Genomic DNA, 20,137 nt, shown 5'->3' on the forward strand with positions numbered 1-20,137 from the left:
ACTCAGCTCAGAACTGTCTGAGCAGTTGCACTTTTTTTCTGTATGAGATATTGGTTACTAAGAAGAGCGAGGAGTTGCATGCTTTGAGGCAGGCACAGCCGTAATAGTTCCATCAGGCTTACTCTCTGAAAACATACAGCGTTTTCCGCGGCCCTGTGTGTATAATTAGGCCCCATTTGCTCTGCAGCGAGCTGAGCCTGTGTATGAGGGGCAGGTTTGTGGATTCTGAAGCTGTCTGGGGAGTCTGAGGCCACTTCATGTTTTTAATTAAGTATGAAAATGCATAGCTATCAGTGTAGGGCTGCCTATTTTATTTGAGGTTCTGTTAATGACATGCTGTCTTTCCACATTTTCAGTGTTCATCCCACGCAGATGGCAAGAGTATCCTTCAGAAAGAGTTGCCCAGATGCTATGGGACTGTGGCCTATGTGTGCCAGGTGGGAATCTGCTAAACGAGTCGCATTTAAATGGTGGTAAGGCTGTCCTGGTGTTTTGGAGGGGAGTATCTCTTAAATGCAGTTTGCATTTCACAATGTTATTTTTTCCTCACTTGTGCAGACTCAGGCAGACAGCACTGCTTCACTTAAGCCCAGTTTTGTTAAAGCTGGTATGATAACCCTTTCTCACAACTGTGTGCACAGGGCGAAGCCTGCAGGAGTTGGACTGCTGGTTGCTGCACCCAAATGCTGATACACATGAGCAATAATCCAAGTCTGGTTCTTTCCAAAGATGATTCTGTTGCATTTCAGCAGTCTCCTGGATGGTAACTTTATGCCTTGCTCTTCAGCTTGTTCCGGAGGCAGAATGCTGTCTGTCCTGGGAGTTCTGTCTGGGCAGAGGTGCTGTGTCCTGCGCAGCCACTTCCAGACTCAGATCCCGATAGCTGAAACCTCCTGCAAGCTGACATGCGTTATCTGTTCTGCAGTCTGAGAGCCCTGGACTCCATCCAGAGACGGCAAGATGATCACCCCGTCTCGGAGAGCTCCCAGTTCAGAAGGTGGGAATGGAGGAGGGTTTGTGTGCAGAGCAGTTCCCTACAGGGTCCTGCTGAGTGTTAAGGGTTAAAGCTTCACTTAAGTTGGGAGAAGTGCCAGAAAACATTTGCTTTACTACAAGATCCAGAGGGGAATGTTTCTTTCTAATCACCTCCTCAAAGAGATGCAAAGCAAAAGCTCTTGGCCTCTGCTGTTGTCATCGCATGTCCCATCCCTTCAGCCCAGAGGGACAGCCTACTGTTAGAGCTGGGGACAGTGGGATTTTTACCTGCTGCTGTAAATGAGCTCAGAGCAGAGCTCTGTACCTCACTGACTTACACATGTCAGATCTACTATCTCTCCCATCCCTTTCCACCCCGCCAGCCTCCAATTTACCAGTGAATTGTTAGACACCAGCACATTCACCTCTGACTTGCCAGCAAACTGCCTGAGGGCACTCCACGGACAGACAGACAAGAGGGTGATGTGCTAAATTCCGCCTTTGCTAGTGATGAATTTCATGGGGATTGCTCCTGTTAGCCACACTTTCAGCAACACTAACAAATTCACTTTTTTTTTTTTCCCCACTTTAAAAACCTTTCCAGTGCAACTAGGATGGCTGGGAGAAAGCCAGTTGTTAACTAGTCATGGGTAATTAATGGCTCCACCTTCCCCATCAATCAGCTGGAAAGAGCCAAAAGGATTTCAGTACTTGCAGCAAATGTGTGTTCTCAGACATGCTGATATGGGCGTGCAAATGAAGCGGCAGCAGGAGACCATCCATACGCTGTGGTGGGAGAAGCAGCAAGTCCTGATCCACATCCCACGCTCCTGTCAGGTGAAGAGTCTGAAATTCCTGGTGCTGCCGCTGCTGTTGTGCGGTTTCTAACCGTGTGGGATGTTGATCCATCTCGCTGCTAGCTTGAATCTGACCCAATTTTTGTTCTATTTTTCCTTTTCAGTCTTCTGATGATGGTTGTCTTTTCCCCTTTCTACTATTCAAATACTAGCATTAGAAAAGCAGGACATGGAGGGGCAGATATGACCTTGATACCGTTTTCAGCCAGTCTTTTCCCTCCTGATTCATTAGTCCACTTACAAATAATCTCCAGTTGAGCTACACGTTGCTCCAGCACGTTCTGTTTTCCTCAGTGGTACTGAGACTCCCCAGTTCTGGATGTCCCCAAACAGATGAAGGGGAAGGGCCTGTGGTCTCATTATCCAGTAGTTTTAAAGGGATGTCAGGAAGGCTGGTTGTGGTTCTTCTATGGTGCTGGGAGCCAATGGACCATCTCCTGCTATAAAATCCTCCTCAGGATTTCTTGAACTCTCTAGCCCCTTTCTTTTAAATGTTCTTTGTTGGCACACTAAGCATTGGCCTTCCTCCCCCTGCTTAGTACTGGGATGCCTAAAATTCAATATACTACTGAAAAAGAGCCTGTCCATCCTCTGGTTAAACTCCTCTGTCCTCTTTGTGTGTCCTTGCATTGCCTGCTCCAAAAGGCAAGAAAAGCAGAACTGAAGGGATGTTGTTTGGTTACAGAAACTGACTAAATTCAGAATATGTTTTGTATGTCAGACTGAAAATCAGATGTCCCAATAACATCAATGACAACATTTTTTAAAAAAGTTTGTTTTACTGGGAGCAAAACTAGTCCATGAATTGGCTGCACTCATACAGCAATGCTCTGCAAAATGAACAGAGCTCCTAAATTTGCTGTGCAGGATCCAACCCTGGCCCGTTGAGACTGATATCCTGCTTCTGACCTCCCCTTTTTGGACATCTTTGACCTTTAAATGTTAGTATAGCAATTTCTGTACATGAACGCATAGAACTCCCTTCTTCACCGAGGTGTAGGGGCTGTTCTGTGCCCTGAAGCATGAGACTTGATTGCTGCCTCTTAGCACTTGTAAGCACAAAAGCTAATGGTCACACTTGCAGAATAAACTAATTAAGGGAAAATGCCGAAGTCCTTCAGTTTCTGCTCAGCCTTCCTCAGTGAGAGTGGTGCCTTGAACAAGGCCTAAAAGCAGTGCCTGACCCTCTGTGAGATGCCTGGATGGCTTGCATTAGCCCTGAAAGGTGTCAGACGAAGGAGTTGGGTAAGATGATGTGCCAGCACGGCCCTGTCATTAAACAACTGCAACTTTCTCTCATGCAGCTCAGCTGAAGGATGGTGCACACAGAGCAGTGCTGGTTCTGGGCGTCCGAACAGATGCGATGAGCAGTGAGGACCCTCCTGTAGAAAAGCAGCGCGGTGGGAAGATGAGCTGTGCAGTTAAAGGCTGTGAGTGCAGAGATCGGGTATTGTCAAATGTGTATCTGTTAGTGGAGAAGTTGTCTGTTGGTGAATGGATGCGTTGGGGCAGCATCCCAGTTGTGAGAGCAAACTTTACCACAGACTGTTAATCACCCACTTGGGAAGGAACAAGCTCAATTCAGCCCGAATTCTGGTACCACAAGCCAAGAGTAAGATGATTCTGTGCTCTGGAGATGAAAATTATGTTGAATCCTTGGAATAGACAGAAAGAAATTTTTCCTGCTTGCTGTATTTTTGGGGGATATTTTTATTATTATTTTGTAGGTAAGTCTTCGGCTGATGTTTTTGGTCTTGTCTCTAGTCATTTAAAAGTGCGTTAGCAGTAAATCAAGGTGCATTTCCCCTGTAGGGTTTCCTGTATGTCAAAGCCATGTTAATTCTCTTTGATTTTCTTCCCTTAGCCCCAGCCATTGCTGCAGATCCTTCCTCTCTTTGTCCCTTTGGACATCAAAGGATTGCAAAGGGACAGCCCTGGCAAGAAGCTCCTCCCTGCTCATTAGCCTCCATAAAACAGGGACTCACCTTGGCTGGCTGCGCTTGGAGCCCCATCCTCATCCCGCTCACTCTTGACACTGGATCTCAGAAGGAAGAGCTTTTGCTTGCTTCAGGAAACCAGACCTGCTTTTGAACTGGACTATTTTGGCTCCCCTTATAAGAACTCTGGTGACTCTCTCAGCTGTGCAAGCTCCCAGACTCCCCAGTACATGGAAAAATGCAAACTTTACCAGGTAGGTAAAGGTCTCCCTCTTTTTCCTTATTGCACAGGAGGATCTGAGACTTACACCAAGAGCGTACTATCATTTTAGAAAGGGAAGAAGTGCTCCTGAGGGGTTACCAGCATTTGTTGTAGTCTATATATCACTGGAGAGTATTTCCAAAACATTGGTGGGGATTTTTTTGTTTGTTTTGTGTATTTGGGGTTTTTTTAAATAGGAATAGATGAGGAACTGTGGTTTTGAGTGTTCTTTGTGAGCCTCGGAAGACCTTTTGTAAGGTAGCAAAGATTTACTCACAATTGTGCCCGTAACTCCCTTATGTGTATCACCTTGTGCAATGCAATCATTCACGGAAGGGTGGAGGTGTTACTTGTGTATGGTCTGCAATGTTCCTTCGAGTTGAAGGCCAGGGAAGCTTTGGAAATATTTTTTTATATTGCTAAGAACAGTTCTGATAAAAACTACCTGGTTTTGTCTTTCCTTGTCTTTATTCTGCCCTTTAAAAGTATGGGGCCCAAGCAGATGGACCCCACCTCTACCAACTTTCATGCCCAAACATACTATTTTTCGGATTTCTGTAGGGCTTTGTTTATATTTTCCTTCATCAGTCCTTCCTGTAACATGTGGTTAACCTCTTCTGTCCGGGGCATGGTCACGTTGGGCACAATGACAGATAAGGACCAGCCCAGAGGTACTGAATTTGTGAGGATAACTGAAACCCAGACTTAATCCTGGGTTTTACTCTGCATCAGGAGGAAACAACTGCTCACCTAGTTCAGGTATGCAGTTCTTGTGAGCGTTAGAGGTGCCTGCGTATTCCCAGCTTCCTATCTCTACCTCTGCAATGTGTTGTATCATTCATAAGCAAAACACACGTGCAATGGCTCAGATAACTTCCACCTTCACCGTTGTTTTGGGATTTTGTAAAGCAGTCCATACTGTGTTGATCTGATTCATACTGATTTCTGCCACTTCGGGAGAAAAAGTCACAGACTGTGTTAGGTATTTTATTATGTTGAAGATTCCAACTATTGCAGAAGTCGCCTCATTTTCTCACCGGGTTGTTTCTGGTGTGTGACCCCACACAGCGGAAATATTCTGGGTGATGACTGGGTGCGTTTGAGAGGTGAAGACATTGGGCTTACAGAAACATGGTACTTTATTACTGCCAGAAAGCTTTGTGGTTCTGAGAAATGAGGTGTTTCTACTGACATTTATAAGGTCAGAGAACACAGGGTTTTTTTGTTATTGGTGAGATTAATTTATTGGGTAGCTTTATATATTGACATGTATTTCTTCGCTGTGGACACCAGTAGCTGTTAGTGTTGGACTTCTTCCCTCAGAAGGTAACAGCAACAAATGCAATAATAACTGATATTAGTGAAGGTAAGAAGCATACCGTTTGCCTTCTTGGAGTTCTCCCAGTATTGCAAACCCTATCCCTTACATTTTGGGAAGGCTGCAACAAATTTTCTGGCATCATAACATTGTCTCAGTAGCTGACAATTCAGGGACTCGTTTAGGTGAGTGGATTATACTCAAGCATCTTCTGTCCAAAGATCTAATTGTACCTGCAAGCATTACTGAGTTGACTCTCATTTCTCTTTCTCTCCTTTTTATCTCCAATATAAGAAAATATATGTATAGCCTATTCTAGATATAGAAACTGAAGGACAAACTGCTCATATTTGTGTAAGGACTTGATTTTCAAGCATGGAATAGATTGCAGATCTCTTAATTTTTGGTGCCTTTATCATAGCAGCTATCTTCCTGTTCAACCTCATCTTGGCATAAAGAACGTGTTTTAAAATGTGCCACATGCAGTGTTACCACCACAATGATAACACTACTACTTTTAAAATAGATTAGAACTAAAATTCTTGGGAAATATTTAAATCTTTTTCAAATAATACTTAAAGCTAAGTTACACAGAAGACACAAGAGATGTACGGCTTTCCCCAGTTTAGCTCCAGCCAGCCCTGGCTCCACACAGCAGATCTCCAGTGGATCTGCAGATGGATCCGCAGGCACGGGCTAGGCTGTGCGGATCCGTTCACAAGCTCACATTGTCGCTGGGGTCCAGATCCCTATGCAAACTGTTCCTGTCTTGGTTTCCAACCTTACACCGGTGCATTGTGGACTCTTTTTGGTGAAAAACAGGTTGTAAAACCTGCCTTTTATTTTTAACTCAGCATCGATCTCCTTTCGCTTAAATTCCTCTTGACTTCGTTGGAAGTCTCCCCTCAGTAAGGACTCCTGAGATCTGCTTTGTTGTAGTCTCTTTTAATGGCATTGGAATTTGCTTACAAAAATGTTAATTGCAAAATTCATTTGGGGAAGGAGTGAGCATCTGTGTGGCTAATGAAAATCTGTTTGCATGTATTTGTGACTGGATGACTCCTGTGGGAAGTCAGCCCAACTTTATTGTAACTCCTTTTGATACATGTGCTGCATTGAGCTACCGAATGCATCGTCTCATGGCAGCTTTCATGTCTCTGCAAGAGGATATGGGGGAAGCTTTAGTAAGAAGATGTTAACAGGCTAATCTTAGTGAGCAAACTAGGTGTCACTTCTTAGCCAGTTCATTAATGTTGGATCAAAGCAGAAAAGGGTACAGGATATTTTTTTTTAAATGCCTGAAGACCTTTACAAACTGACAAAATTATGTTTAAATGTTTTTCACTTCCTAATGCTGTGGGAAGAACCCCTTGAACTCGCATGGGGTTGTTTTTGTGGAAGGATGTTGCTTTCTGAAAAAAGCTGATTTCTCTGGAAATAGTTGTCTACTTCTCTTGCTTATTCTTTTGAAGACATTACTCAGGAAAGCTGTAACAAGATGGAAATTCTTCTGTTCCTGATATGCTCTGAATAAGATCTGATGCAGAGTAAGAGGTGGAAAAATCTCCCTTTTAAACCGATGGCTGATGGCGCATCCCCCAGCAGCAGCGTCCGGTGTCCTCAGGGTGTCCCCGACCCCAGCAGGGTTATCAACACCCCCTTCAGACTGCAGGGCGGTGTTAGTAAAGCCTTCCTGGGTATGAAATCAATGCATCAGTAGCTATACCAGGTCGCAATTTTGACCTAAAACAGAACTGGTTTTTTTTGCCTGTGCTTTTCAGTGTGGCAGCAGCAATCTTGTGTGAGTTACTATATAGGAAGGAGCTCCTACAGGAGGTTTTTAATCCAAGCAGAGGAGGTTGGTACCATCACCATAGGCAGTTTCTCCAGTAGTTGCCCTTTCCTGTGCCCCAGCACTGCAGTCAGTCCTCTGCCTGCAGAGGAAAGTGCAGGCAGGGTGCAGGCAGCTGCTGTGCCGTGCTGTGTTACTGAGGAGGCGCCTTCCACCACCATCACAGGCTCCTCGGTGGTCTCCATCTCCCAGCCCAGTTCAGACCAACTGTCCTGTTTTCAGAATATTCTGTGGCTTGGCTCCATCACTTCCCTTTCCCACTTACATTTGAGTCTCGTGTCTATCCTTTCTGTGTCCTCCGGAGAGATTTTTCACCTCTGCTACCACCTACCTGTCGTTTTCTCCCACTGCCCAGTGATACACTCAAAATCTTTCCAATCTTTTCAGCTTTCACTTCATTCCCTTGGTAAAGTGTTTTGTGTAACCCTGATCATAGCAGAACAGGAATGAAAGTGGATTGTGGCTACCAGCCACTGTGAGTTTTGGAACAAAGGAGGTCAGGTTGAGTTTGTACAACACATAAATCTCTACTAAAGAACTTAAGAGCTAAAAAGAAACCTGTTGGAAAAGTCTTTATGCCTTCTGAGCCGGCTAAGTAGCAAAAAGCCTTTGAAGGAGAATAATTTGCTTTAGGAGATGTGCTGTGGCACAGACTCCCTTCCTGGGTAAAATCTCAGCACTGATCTCCCTGAGCTGAACCAGCGCTGTGCCCTACATGGCGGTGTGGAGCTGAGATGTAGCATGGCCAGACAGGAGGAGTGATGGACAGACGTACAGATGCTGTCCGTTACAACAGCGTGTGAAATTTGGTAGCTCCCTGTACTGGAGGGTGCTGGGGACACTGTTGTGGGTGCTGCATCTTGGGCCCTGTCCGAACTTACCGTTTTCTCTCTCTCCTGGCAGACGTGAAAGCGCCGTGTGAGGCTCTTCCTTCCCCCAGCCTGGAGCACTACCCGCAGAGCTCCATCGTGGTCACCCTCGAGGACATGGATCTCTGGATGAAGTTTCATCAGATAGGAACTGAGATGATCATCACTAAATCCGGCAGGTGAGGGGAGCAGGACAGCTGCCCACACCGCACCCCTCCAGACTGCTAACAAAATCTCCCAGTGCTCATTTTTTGAATGGTTGCCCTTAAACTAAGTTTTTTAGCCAATTATGCGCATTACACTTTCAGGATGTCGCAGAAATCCAAACTGTGTAGTGCAAAAGGTCACAGTGGGGCTGATGTGCTGAGAAAACTTCTGTATTCTTATCTCAGCACTTAATGCTGATGTTCTTCCTGTCCCTGGGAGGTTGCTCTGGAAAGTGCCCTGGGCTTCCTTTGCCTCAGTCACAGGCAGCAGCCCTGAGCGGTAAATACCTGGTTTTGAGCCTGCATTTGCAGGCAAGAACATTGTGTAGAATAGTAACAATCTGTGTGTGCAGACTACTCTAAAGTTTAAATGAGTCATGTGTTGTGGAGCTAGCAGCGAAAGAATATGAAATTGTGAAATCGTAATGTATTATGTCAAAGCTGTTGTGAGCTGAAATAATCCCGTTGGGTAGGGAGGTAGGTGTCAAAGCTTTTTTGCAGAGTCAGAAGATGAAAGTGGTGTCAGGCAGTACTGGAATGGAAAACTAGATGTGCCCTTAAATGAAAGCACGTTTTCTGCCCATGCTAGAAAATGCTCTAATCCACCCTCCAGGGCTGCGATAGCTGCAGAAGGCGAGGAGCTACATGCAGGTTCCAAATATTTTCTTCTAAGTTTCCCACTGTTGTATTACAGAAATCAGTGGAACAAAAGCACTAACAATGTCAGACCACCAGTGACTGCTGCTCTGTTGGTGCCTATTCCACCTAAGCCCATAGGGTTAGACAATACATCGGTAGAATGGTAAAAATGTTCAATAGGTGGCTGGTAGAAATACTGCTACCAAACTTGGTACAATAGTGAGTAAACATGACCTACTGCTTCATCCGTAGACAATACCCACTTTACAGACAAATCCTTATACCGTGTATTTAATTTCTCCTTCAGACGAATGTTTCCACAATGTAAAATCAAAGTCTCTGGCTTAATCCCATATGCCAAGTACCTCATGCTGGTAGATTTTGTGCCAATGGACAACTTCAGGTACAAGGTAAGTACTTTAAATAATAGAAGCTATGCCCTCCTTCCATCTTTGTTTGAAGTAGATTGATCTTTATGCTTCAGTGGCCAGGCTGATAAATAAATTGTCTTTGGACAAAGTTCAGAAATAATTGGTGGATTTCATGCCTCTCTGGAGTTGTCAGTTTTGCTTGGGGAGCAGCTGGAAGGGTAACTGATTTTCATTTTAAGTGGTACAGTTTTAATCATGATTAACGTCAGGCTGCTTTGACAGCCATTGTGGGACAGGGAGGAAAAAAGAGGCCTAAACTTGGAGCTATTTTGGTAGTATGATCGTGGCTCATAAGAGAGAATCTGCTACTTGTGGTTCAGAGGAGCCCACTAAATTGACAGTGAAGCAAAGTTGCTGAGGCTGTCTTGTGATGAACGTAGGGTTGGTTTTTTTTAAGCTCTAGATTTATGTCTCTCTGTTCACAGTGGAATAAAGATCAGTGGGAAGTTGCTGGAAAAGCAGAGCCCCAGCTGCCTTGTCGTACCTATGTCCACCCCGATTCCCCAGCTCCCGGCAGCCACTGGATGAAAGAACCCGTCTCCTTCCAGAAGCTGAAGCTCACCAACAACACACTGGATCAACATGGACATGTAGGTTGTAGCTGCCCTTCGTGCTGTGCTTCTTGGAATTCACTGCAGAGGGATGTTATGGGAAATATGTGAGATCTGTGAGAAATTGGAACATATCCTAGTGCCCTATCTTCTGTCAGCCCAGCCTTTCTGCCCCCTGAACCTCCTGCTAGGGAGGGCTTTGGTCTGTACTATCACTGTAGAGATGTGCTGAAGACACCAGTCCCAGGCAGGCAGCCCTGGTTTGAAAAGGATGTCCTGGGAGTCTCCACCGGAGACTTTGCACAGTGTGTTGGCACTGGTTGCACATGGAAACTTTCTCCTCTGTCTGTCTCTGTGCCAGATCATCCTCCACTCCATGCACCGTTACAAGCCTCGCTTCCACATTGTGCAGGCAGATGACCTCTTCAGTGTCCGCTGGAGCATCTTCCAAGTCTTCAGCTTCCCTGAGACCGTCTTCACTTCTGTTACTGCCTACCAGAACGAGCAGGTACAGTGTGCAAGTTCTGCTCTTGGGCACAATGCTAAACATTGTCTTTAGAAAACTTGTAGAGGAAGGTGTCTCCTTCCAAGCTACTCATCCTGGGTGCCTGTGATGGAGAGCGAGCAGAAATAGGCACATTATGGTTCCTTTGGAAAACATCTGTTCTGTGATGAGATGAATCACGCACCTTAATTGGATAAAATGCACTGTCAGTGATTAACAGAACCCTGCATGCAGTAAAATATGGCCAGAAGTCCAGATGTAAATACTGACCTTGTATATTTCTCTAATCAGATGAATCCCATGCAAATTCCTGCTGACCCTGGCAAAGTCACTTCTCTCTGTATGTCAGTTCCTAATCAATAGCAGGAGCTGCTGGGAGAGCTCAGATACTGTGGCAAGGGCATGCCCAAAACCCTCAGATGAGCTGTTGTGATAAATAGTGAGGTGAACATCTTGAAACAGTAAAGAACACAACCAGTCATCATGATACCGAATCTTGTTCTTTTTAAGATTACAAAGCTCAAGATTGACAACAACCCATTTGCTAAAGGTTTCCGTGAGCATGGGAAGAACACTCGAAGGTAAACTGTTTTTTCATCTTAATTTAATTATAGCTGGAGTTCACTTGTGAATTTTACCCAAGGCCTTTGAGCAAAACGATACCAGCTGGCTCTGCAGAGCCTGCTGCGCTGCACACACTGCATTTGCCTATGTCTGGGAAGGACGTCCCCTGGTGCAGCCTCCTCCCAAGGGACCTGGGGAGTGGGAGGAGATACAGGATTTCCTACAGAAGTGTGGGAGGTGTGACAAATTGGAGACATGCATTCCCTTGCAAGCTGGAGCTAGACTGGAGTCTGACATGTGAATAGCAGTGATAACAGGAATCCACAGTAGATCGTTGTGTCTCTCTGAGATCAGCTTGATTCTGACATTTGGAGGTTCCCTCATCTTCTTTCCGTGTGTGTGGAAAAGCATCTCTTCCAACAGGAGATTTTTGTCTGCAAGAGAGAAGATGGATCCCAATAGCAGCAAGATCTTCTCTCTGGTCTGAGGGCAGCCAGTGCATGATATGAAAACAAAAAGCTTAAATGCAACCATAGATTGGCAATAGAGAAGGAAAAAATGTTTTTTTCCAAGCAGAAAATGTTATGAAAATATCTAAGATTCTGGTTTGTGTTATTTTATGCCGGAGAAAAATCTAATTTCCTGATGAAAAGGGCCAAAAGTGACTCTTTTTTTACCTAAACTTTGAAAATGTCATGGATTTTCTTCTCCTCCTAGGATCATTTCTGACTAAGCTTAGACTCATTTTCCATTTAGGAAAAAGCTATTTTCAACCAAAAGACCCTTCCTACTATACAGGCACTCATGTGTGAGTAAGTATACTCAGTGCCGAATCCTCCGGTGCTGGGTTTCCCCTTGACTGTGCCTTTGTATACACACGAGGCAGGAAACCCCTTTACTGATGTATCCCCAGTATCCTGCGGGGCGAGGGCTCTCACTGGAAGCACACATCTCATCGTTTTGTGTTCCAGGGCTTGTCCAGCATCCGTTGCATATTTACCTAGGCAAAAGCTTACATACAAGCTACCCCCATGTCTTGTTTCTTTTCCAGGGAAGGACGAACCAAATGCCAGAAGCCCAGTCCAGCCAAGGGCCAGAAGAGGAAGCTTCCTGAGGAAAAGCAGTCCGGTGCGGAGGAACGTGGTAATATTGATCACAACAAACCCAGAGAACCATTTCCAAACAGTGCCTGAGCCACAGGGAGGAAAAGAAACAGCAACATAGCCCACTCTGTGGGGAGGGTGGCCTGGATGGAGGTCCTAAAGAGTGCTGTGCATGGCTTTGAGTCTCTGAATCTTTCTGGGAGTGTTCCACAGGAGATGGCTCACAAGTCACTTGTCATTACTGACTACTCGTCAACCTCTCATCAACCTCCCAGCTGGCCACATATCATCATAGGCTGTGCTTCTGTAACTTTTCAGTAGCAGCATGAGCTTGCAGTATCACCCATTGCTTTATTCTCAGTTCTCATTGATGTGGTTGTGCCAACAGTGCTGTTTGTGCGGCAGGGTTGCGATGCAGATGTTGGAACTGATAACATTAAAAAAAAAATCTCTCTCTGTTAGGTTATTTTTTAAGCCGGATCATTCCTTGTTCCAGTTCACAGTGCTGCTTGCAGCAGCACAGCTAAGGAGAGAGGACAGGGCAAGACCAAACACCACAGTGTAAGGGCAAAAAAAGCTGGGAAGGGCTGGTCCCTTCAGGCAGTGTGACTGCAGGAGGGGTGTTGGTGTGTTGCCTTCCACCCTCCTGCTGTTAGTGCAGCTGCTGATAGACCATAGAATCATTCTGGTTGGAAGAGATCCTCAGGATCATCGAGTCCAACCATAATCTGACTCTAGCACTAAACCATGTCCCTATGAACCTCGTCTAAATGCCTTTTAAACACCTCCAGGGATGGTGATTCAACCATTGTGAGCTCTGGCTCTCTCTTCCCTCTTCTCATTTGTTTCCTTTCTTTCTTTTCCCTGCTGTGAGTCAGATTTTGAGAAAGATGAGAATGTAGATGTGAAGGAAGAGAGCAGCCCAGTTGTGGTCAGCAGCGGATTCCCCTTCTGGGTCTCGGAGCAGACCGGCAGCCATGCCTTTCCTGCAGCATCGCCCGTGCCCGCTGACCAGAGGGAGGGTCTGGCCAGAGAGCAGCAAGTGCCTACGCCGTCCTACCAGACATACCGGTGAGCTCCACCTCCTGGTCCTTATGTCCAAAGCCACTGGTTAATTGGTGGGATTCCTCCTCCTCTACTGAGTATTTCTGAGGAAAAACAGCCAGTGGGAGTGCGGAAGGATGCGTTGCTATCGATCAGCATGCCTTGGGTGATAGGTGCTGGATTAGCGTGGAGATATCTCCACAACAAAGCTTTCTGCTCTTTATTTACCTGTCCTGAAATGCTCTCCCAGGCAGCTCTGTGTACCGCTGGGATTGCCTGTCCTTTGAAGGCAGCGTGTTGTTGGAGGAATGGCAGAACTCCAGTGACTTTTTTTTCCCCTCCTTCTCATTTCAAATTCAGGTATGAGTTGTAGTGAGCCCAGACTAGAACTGAACCAGAACTAGAGTAGTCTGGGCTTACCCTCTCTGACATTTATTTGTTTCTGTGTGAGTGATGGTGAGGCTTGAACTAAAATCCACACTAGCAGTAAGACGAAGCAGTAGGCGAGGGGAAGAGGGCATGCTCAGAGCTTGCCCTGCCTCTCCCCAGGGAATCTCTGTGGGTTTTCAGTGGTTTTCTGCTGTGGTAGGTCTGACTCGCTCTTCTCTCTGCCCTCGGGATCAGGTTCCATGAAGCTGGGGACAGCCAGCAGCTTCCCACCCGCGACGCCACCACCTTGAATGAATTCCGGGCAAGGTGCCACCCCTTGGATCTTGCCACAGTGCCCGAACACGACTCCAAACAGCTCCCAGAGGGCTTCACCAACCTGCCTCCACTCCCCCCGCCCCTGCCTCCTCCCCAGGACTACACAGGGATGGTGAACATGGCTCTAGACTCTGTCGGAAAAGCCGGGGCTCGAGCGCCCATGTACAGTCCGTACGGCAGTGAGCAGGGCCTCGGGCAGTGGATGGTGCCTTCCCACAGCCAGTACAGGGCAATGAGCTACTCAGCCTTCTCCACGGAGTATAACACACAGGGGGCTCCAGGACATGCCCATGGGACCATGGCGGAGTGGAGCCAGTACCCACTGTTCCCATACGCCTGCTGGTGAACGAGGAAGACCCTTCCCAATGGAAAGACTGAAAGAAACTTGTAAATGAGATGATACTTGCTCGGGAGCATTGATCTTGAAGCCTTGTCTACACTAGACAAAGATGCATTGCTGCAAGCGGTAGCATGGGACACCTCCGCTCCCTTGTCTCCTTGCACAGCAACCTTCACCATGTTTCACAGGCAATGGCTAAACTGGTGGCTGCCCCAGCCATGTCAGCGTGGGTCTGGCTGAACTGATGTGTTCTGCAGGGTATATTTCTTCCAACAGGAGCTGCAAGAGCAGTATTTAAACAGCTACTAAACTCTTGGTCCCAGGCTATTCACGTCTCATGTTTGGCAGTTTCCAAAATCCTTTCCTCCGGGGCTTGTGTGCAAGGAGACAGAGGCTGAGGAGTTTCAGTAAGCTGTCCAGGTGGCCAAGAAGCTGTAGAGAATTATTGCAAAGACAAGTAAAGCAACCAATCCCGGTGTCCCCTTGACAGTTTTCTCACTTAGTTTAGTCAAACAAAAGCTGGTCTTGCTTTTCTTCCAGGAGCATATGAGACTAAAATACACAGCAACACCTGCATGCCAGGACTGCAGTGGTGGGTCCCACAGGCAGGGAAGAGTGTGTCCTGTGCAGGAGAAGCAGCAGCAGCAAGGCTGTGTATTGTGTCTGCATGTCCCCTGTGCCCATCCCTCTCCCATCACCCCTAGATTCAAGGTTAGTGAAACACTCTTCTTTCTGCCGGTGGTGACGGGAGGTTGTTCACAGAACGTGGGGGCTGCTCTGAGGGCTTCCAAAGGCCTGTAGGTATCAGAAGCAGAGCCAGCAATAGTGGCTGCATCACTCTGATATCTTCCTTTTGAGGGAAAGGAAATCTCTCACTGTGAACGTCTCCCATGGTTAGTTACCAGAGCAGTTTCACCTCCAGTACCTCTGGTCCATCAAGGGGAGGAGCTGGACAGCCTGGGAGCAGCCTGGGCACTGCCCTGCACAGAGGATTTCTTTTCATCTTCACATGAGAAGGGGGAAGCATCTCCGTTTGCCCAAGTGACGGAATGGCCCTGGTGATGGGGTCTTGTTTGAGACAGGCTTTTTGCTTCTGAGGGAGAACAGATGGGCTGCTAGGTGTTATTTAGGGAATGTTTTCTTATAACACTTCAAATAAAGTGCTGTGTGGCCTGTGGCCATCAGCAGGCAGTGAGGTGTGTCATTTAGCATGTGTGCCAGCTGGTTTTCTCTGTGTGTGTAGCAAGATGCTGTGTATGAGCAGAGCTGGGCAGGTTTGTGACCACTGGACCATCGGGTCGGGTGTGCAGGGGCACCGGGAAGGGCTGTGCACAGGTCTGCTTGGGCACCAGGTCAGCACTGTGTGTGCACAACATAGAGGCGTCGAGCCGTGGTTGTTAAAATGACTTTGGAAAGGAGCGCTACAAATTTGTGAAACTCAACTACAAGGATGACTTCCTTTTATAAATAGTTTCTGCTAACTGCTTTTGTACCACAATTACAATCTGGACAGAGCAGCCAGGCACTTCCCCTTGGCTTCGCAGGGCAGGTGTGAGATGTGCAGTGTTTAAATCAAGGTCAGGCTCTCCCATCGCGTGTGTGCTCAGTACTCTTAGCCTCCTCTCTGGCAGCACCCTGACCAGTAGTCGTTTATACCTGCTGTGCATGACACACATGTGGATGCGAGTGACTCACTAAAAAGAAATCTAGTTAGGGAAAAAAATGTGGAGGAGATTGTTTTTAGCCCCAGAATATTGTGATTTCCTGCTGTCCAAATGCCAGCTGCATGAAGGCAGGTCAGTTGTGAACGGCTGTCCTCTGTGGAGGACACTGTCCCTGACCATTACTATTTGATCTTCCCCATCATGGAAGTGGGATGAGAAGCCTGGATAGGGCGTTTGGTACCGTGAGCCCCATGTGCGGGGACCCTGGGGGCGCTGTGTTGTGCCAAGTCTCTGCACTCCCCCCTGCCGGTCGCTGCCAGTACCACGCTAATGAGAAAAGAGAAAGTCGTGCACCCCCCAAGCTACAGGTTAGATCTCTTTCTTGATTTTTGAAGTTGGGTTGTGTTTCCCTTTGTCACAGGATGCTAATGAGGATGAAAACCACGCTGTGGTGAGTACGAGGAACTGAGTTGATCTGAGCAGCACAGGGAAACCCCTGTACAAATGTGATTGTAATGTTCTTTTTTCCAAACCTTGGGAATAGCGTTGCGAGTGCTGCTGCCCCGTGAGCCTGTTGCGAGAGCTGATTTGGCAGGCAGCTCTGCACCGGGGTCAGAGACTCAGCCTTGTGCCTGGGACGAGCCATTCATTACTCATCAACCTTCTGTTGCAACAGGACTCCTTGCCCTTCTTCAATGAATCATCCAGCTTATTAGAAAAGTACCTTTACTTTCCTCGCCTGCCTGTCTCTGGTTAACGACTGTGGCTTGGCTGGCTTGTGAAGCCTTTGGATATTTTGCCCATAGGTTTGTGCTGTGGGCTCTGCTACCGCCTCCTCCCTTTGCAGTTCCCGCTGTCTTGTTTTCTTCAGCTGTGGCATTTAAAAGTCTGTATGAGCTTGACTGAAACACTGTTTTTGCACGCATGTGAGATAATGTAGTGCCTCTCTGACAGCTTCAATAAAAGGAAATGAGACATGCGGAAGGCAGGCCATTAAGAGCAATAAAATAAACTTGAAAGCGTGGGTTTTGTCCATCTCTTTCAAGCACACCAGTGGCTCCACTTTAGTTGTGTTACCTGGGGCCAGTTTCTACATGCACAACACGCTGCTGATCTCAGCGTTCGTGGTTCTCTGCAGCATGTTCAGTGAGCCCCGGGTTATCTGCTTGCATCGCTAGATGTGACTCAGGCTCTTGCACTATTTGCAGCAAATTGTTTTATTTTCTCTGTGTTTTCTGCTCCTCTCCTGCAGGTGAGTTACATAAGGATGAGGGCAAATGGCCTATAAATGGGATCTAGGTAAATTTCCTGTGGGAAATATCCTGATTTATTTTGGTTTCTCCTGGTTTTTGCAGCCTTAAGCCCTGACTCTGCCTCAATGCAGATGGGAACGGCAGAAAATGCTTTCTTGCCAACGCTGCAGTTTTTGCACAGACAGACGTGTCCCTGCCAGCAGCCGCAGGCTCGGGAGAGGCACCTGTGACGCTGCTGCCCTGCAGCACAGCGAAGCGCCCACCCCTCCCTGTGCCTCCCAAAACATGGGGTGAGTTCTCCTAGGGGTGCAGGTCCCTTCTTGCTTGGCCTGGGATGTGACCTCTGTGTTTGTCCCTGCTTGGTCACCTTCTGCCACTGCAGAAGAACCGACCAGCTGGTTTCTGTAAGAGCTTATCTGATTTCCGAGTGTTGGAGGGAGAGAGATGTGCTCAGCTGGTGAAAACCCAGTTTGCTGTGTGGTGCCATCAAATGGACATCCCTGACCTGGCTCAGCCCAGTAGCATCACTGCTCACTGTCACCTTCTGCAGTGACTCCTGGTGTGGGGCAGGGTCTGTGTCCCTCCAGGAGGCTCTTTGCCTGCAGGGAGGCACAGGGACACTCTGGGGAGCAGCATTTCTGTGCCCAAAGAGGCCCGGGGCACTTGAATCACTTTATAGCTGGACAGCTGGGCTCAGCTGGACTCGTTGCTTCCTTCTGGGTTGACCTGAGCACCCAGCATGGGGGCGTCTGTTGTTCGGTCCTTGGTGAGCCTCCCAGGAGGCTCCTGCAGTGTGTTGCCGTGGTCAGCGTAGACACTGGGTCACCTTAAGCGAATGCAAGCACAAACACCCTTCCAGGAATAACAACATTCTTCAAGTCAAATGTTCTTTTATTGCAGAGCTTAAAAGCCACTTAATTTGTGAGCCCAGGCTTGGGATCCCATACGGAGCACGGAGCATTTGGCCGACAACAACAAACAGCAGCTGTCACCCACCGTGTGGGGCTGGACCAGCACGAAGCCAAACACCCCCTGCCCGGGAGCTGCAGGCAGCTGCCAGCCCCCCCATCAGCTGCCAAATGTGTGGGGTGCAGGTGTCTCCACTTACCTGCTGCCCCACCCTCTGCCTCATTTACTTTGAAAACGGCCAAGAGCAAAGAGAGGGGGGTAAAACTGTCCAGGCTCAGCTGTGAAGGGAGAACAAAAGGTTTTCCCCGAAGCATGGGGAAGGGGTGGTCTGTGGCACTTTTCCCTCTGCCCCAGTGATCCCTGCCCCACAGCACCCCCGGAGTGGACTCAGCGGCACAGCTCTGCCGCAGATTTGGTGTGGTGGGGGGTGCCTGTTTCTGTAGGGCTGGGTGTTTGGTTCCCCTGGCCATGAGGAGCAGGTGGGCTCCTGGCTTGGCTCCCAGCAGCTCAAGGTAAGCTGGTCTTGCTGTTGTGCTTTGCAGGGATATAGTGAGGCTTAAATGTGGCTTTTAGATGTTACAGCAAATCTTGCTTGCAGGCTCCCAGGACAGAGTGAACCAAGTTGGGAAAGCGTTTCTCCTCCGCAACCTGCGGTCTGCGCTGCCCAGAACAAACACTGAAGTGTTCTGGATACCTGGGCCTGAGCAGCAACATCAGGCAAAATTTTAATCAAGAACAAAGCAATTCTTCAACACAGGGGGGAGAAGAGCTACTGTAGCTCACCTTGATTTGGTGGTGTTCCTCCTTTGTTTTTACGGGTTGTGTGGGTCTGTTCTTTGGCATGAAGTACTTCTGCTGTAGGGTGCTGAATTGCCTCTGACACTTCTCTAATACTCTACTTTTTCTTGGAATGTGCAGGTGTATGACTACGGTGTTCCTGCCCAAACAACCCCCTGCTCGGTGAATGCGATGGATTTAGTTTCCATCTCCTACAATTGTTTGGGGACATGGTGAGATTTTTATTTCTTCCTCTCCTATTTTTATTGAGGAGGGAAAATTTTGTGCCTTTGTGAAGAAGAGCAAGGGTAGGTAGCTGTCACACACCATCAGTCACACAGCCAGGTATAAAACATCGCTCTGTTTTGGTATCTGCTTCGCATTGAAGAATAAGACTGTACACATAAACAGAGCAGCTGTTCACAGGAGGGACCTCCTGGGTGCTGGCACACTCGCTCTCCAGCTCCCATCTGTGGGGCTGCGAAGCGCCAGCACCTGGCAGTCTGGGTTAAGGGTAGGTTTGTGTGGAAATGCTGGTGCAGAGCACACGGGGATGGGCCAGGCCTGATTTCTGTCACACAGTGGGGTCCGTCCCTGTGCTGGCTCTGTTTGCGCTGAGCAGCTAGCCCTCTGCTCGCTGATTTTGACTCGTTTCACTGTCTAGAAGGGGCTCTGTGGAGACAGAGCCATCCAGAGCAGCTCACGCACCACCCATCACTATTCAGATGAGGGGGAAATGAGACTTGCTGCAGATGCAGTGAGTCTAAGTCAGTCGTCCTACATCCTTCAGGGCATCCCCGTTCATAATTCTCCAGGAATAAGAACAGTGAACAACTGAGCGGTGAAGGGATATGATCGCTGTTCACCAAAGGGATACACTGACCATCACGCTGACAATGGCTGGATGACTCTAATGTGCTCCCTGTAGAGCCCCCAGGGATACAAGAACATTTTGAAAATTGCGGATGAGAGTGCTGGGCCAGGGCAGCGAGGCTTCCAGCTCCTCCGGCTGGGCTGGCAGTGTCAGTGTCCCATGGGGCCGTGCCGCGTGTTTCGCATCCCTTGCCTCATCCTGCCCGTATGTCTGTTAATGGCCCTGTCCTGCCTCCATCCTCAGGGACTAATTGCCTCACACTTGAGCAAATGTGCTCTGTGTTTAAAAGGGGTCTATCGATCTGTGCGTATTCCTGAAAACCTCACATGGCCCTGTTTCCTTTGAAGTGTAAAAGCATCTGTCTGTCTCTGCTTCTCCAGCAGCCTCTTGCTCCATTTGCATCTCTTCTCTGGCTTGCAGGGGCAGCCCAGGGAATCCTCCTGGCCGGGTTTGGGCTGCTGAGAGGGCTCCCTGCCGCGGGAAGATGGGGCTCCAAGACAAA

At 47.8% G+C, this 20,137-nt stretch overlaps 1 protein-coding gene across 3 annotated transcripts; it reads left to right on the forward strand.

Moving 5' to 3' along the window:
• Positions 1-620: 620 nt before the first annotated feature.
• On the forward strand, positions 621-16,844 carry LOC136109171 (T-box-containing protein TBX6L). Of its 3 annotated transcripts, none has more exons than XM_071816010.1 (12): positions 621-997; positions 1,580-1,812; positions 3,137-3,262; positions 3,697-4,023; positions 8,105-8,249; positions 9,223-9,325; positions 9,772-9,936; positions 10,259-10,405; positions 10,913-10,983; positions 12,018-12,109; positions 12,948-13,140; positions 13,738-16,844. In XM_071816010.1, the coding sequence occupies exons 4-12, from the start codon at positions 4,008-4,010 to the stop codon at positions 14,162-14,164; spliced, it is 1,359 nt and encodes a 452-aa protein (XP_071672111.1). In that variant the 5' UTR covers positions 621-997; positions 1,580-1,812; positions 3,137-3,262; positions 3,697-4,007; the 3' UTR covers positions 14,165-16,844. The 3 variants fall into 3 exon arrangements, with proteins under 3 accessions (XP_071672111.1, XP_071672112.1, XP_065707690.1); XM_071816011.1 differs by having other exon boundaries at positions 12,018-12,106; XM_065851618.2 differs by lacking the exon at positions 621-997 and having other exon boundaries at positions 1,052-1,812.
• The last annotated feature ends 3,293 nt before the right edge of the window (positions 16,845-20,137 follow it).

The sequence above is a fragment of the Patagioenas fasciata genome, chromosome 17 (genome assembly GCF_037038585.1).
Source record: "Patagioenas fasciata isolate bPatFas1 chromosome 17, bPatFas1.hap1, whole genome shotgun sequence".
Taxonomy (NCBI): domain Eukaryota; kingdom Metazoa; phylum Chordata; class Aves; order Columbiformes; family Columbidae; genus Patagioenas; species Patagioenas fasciata.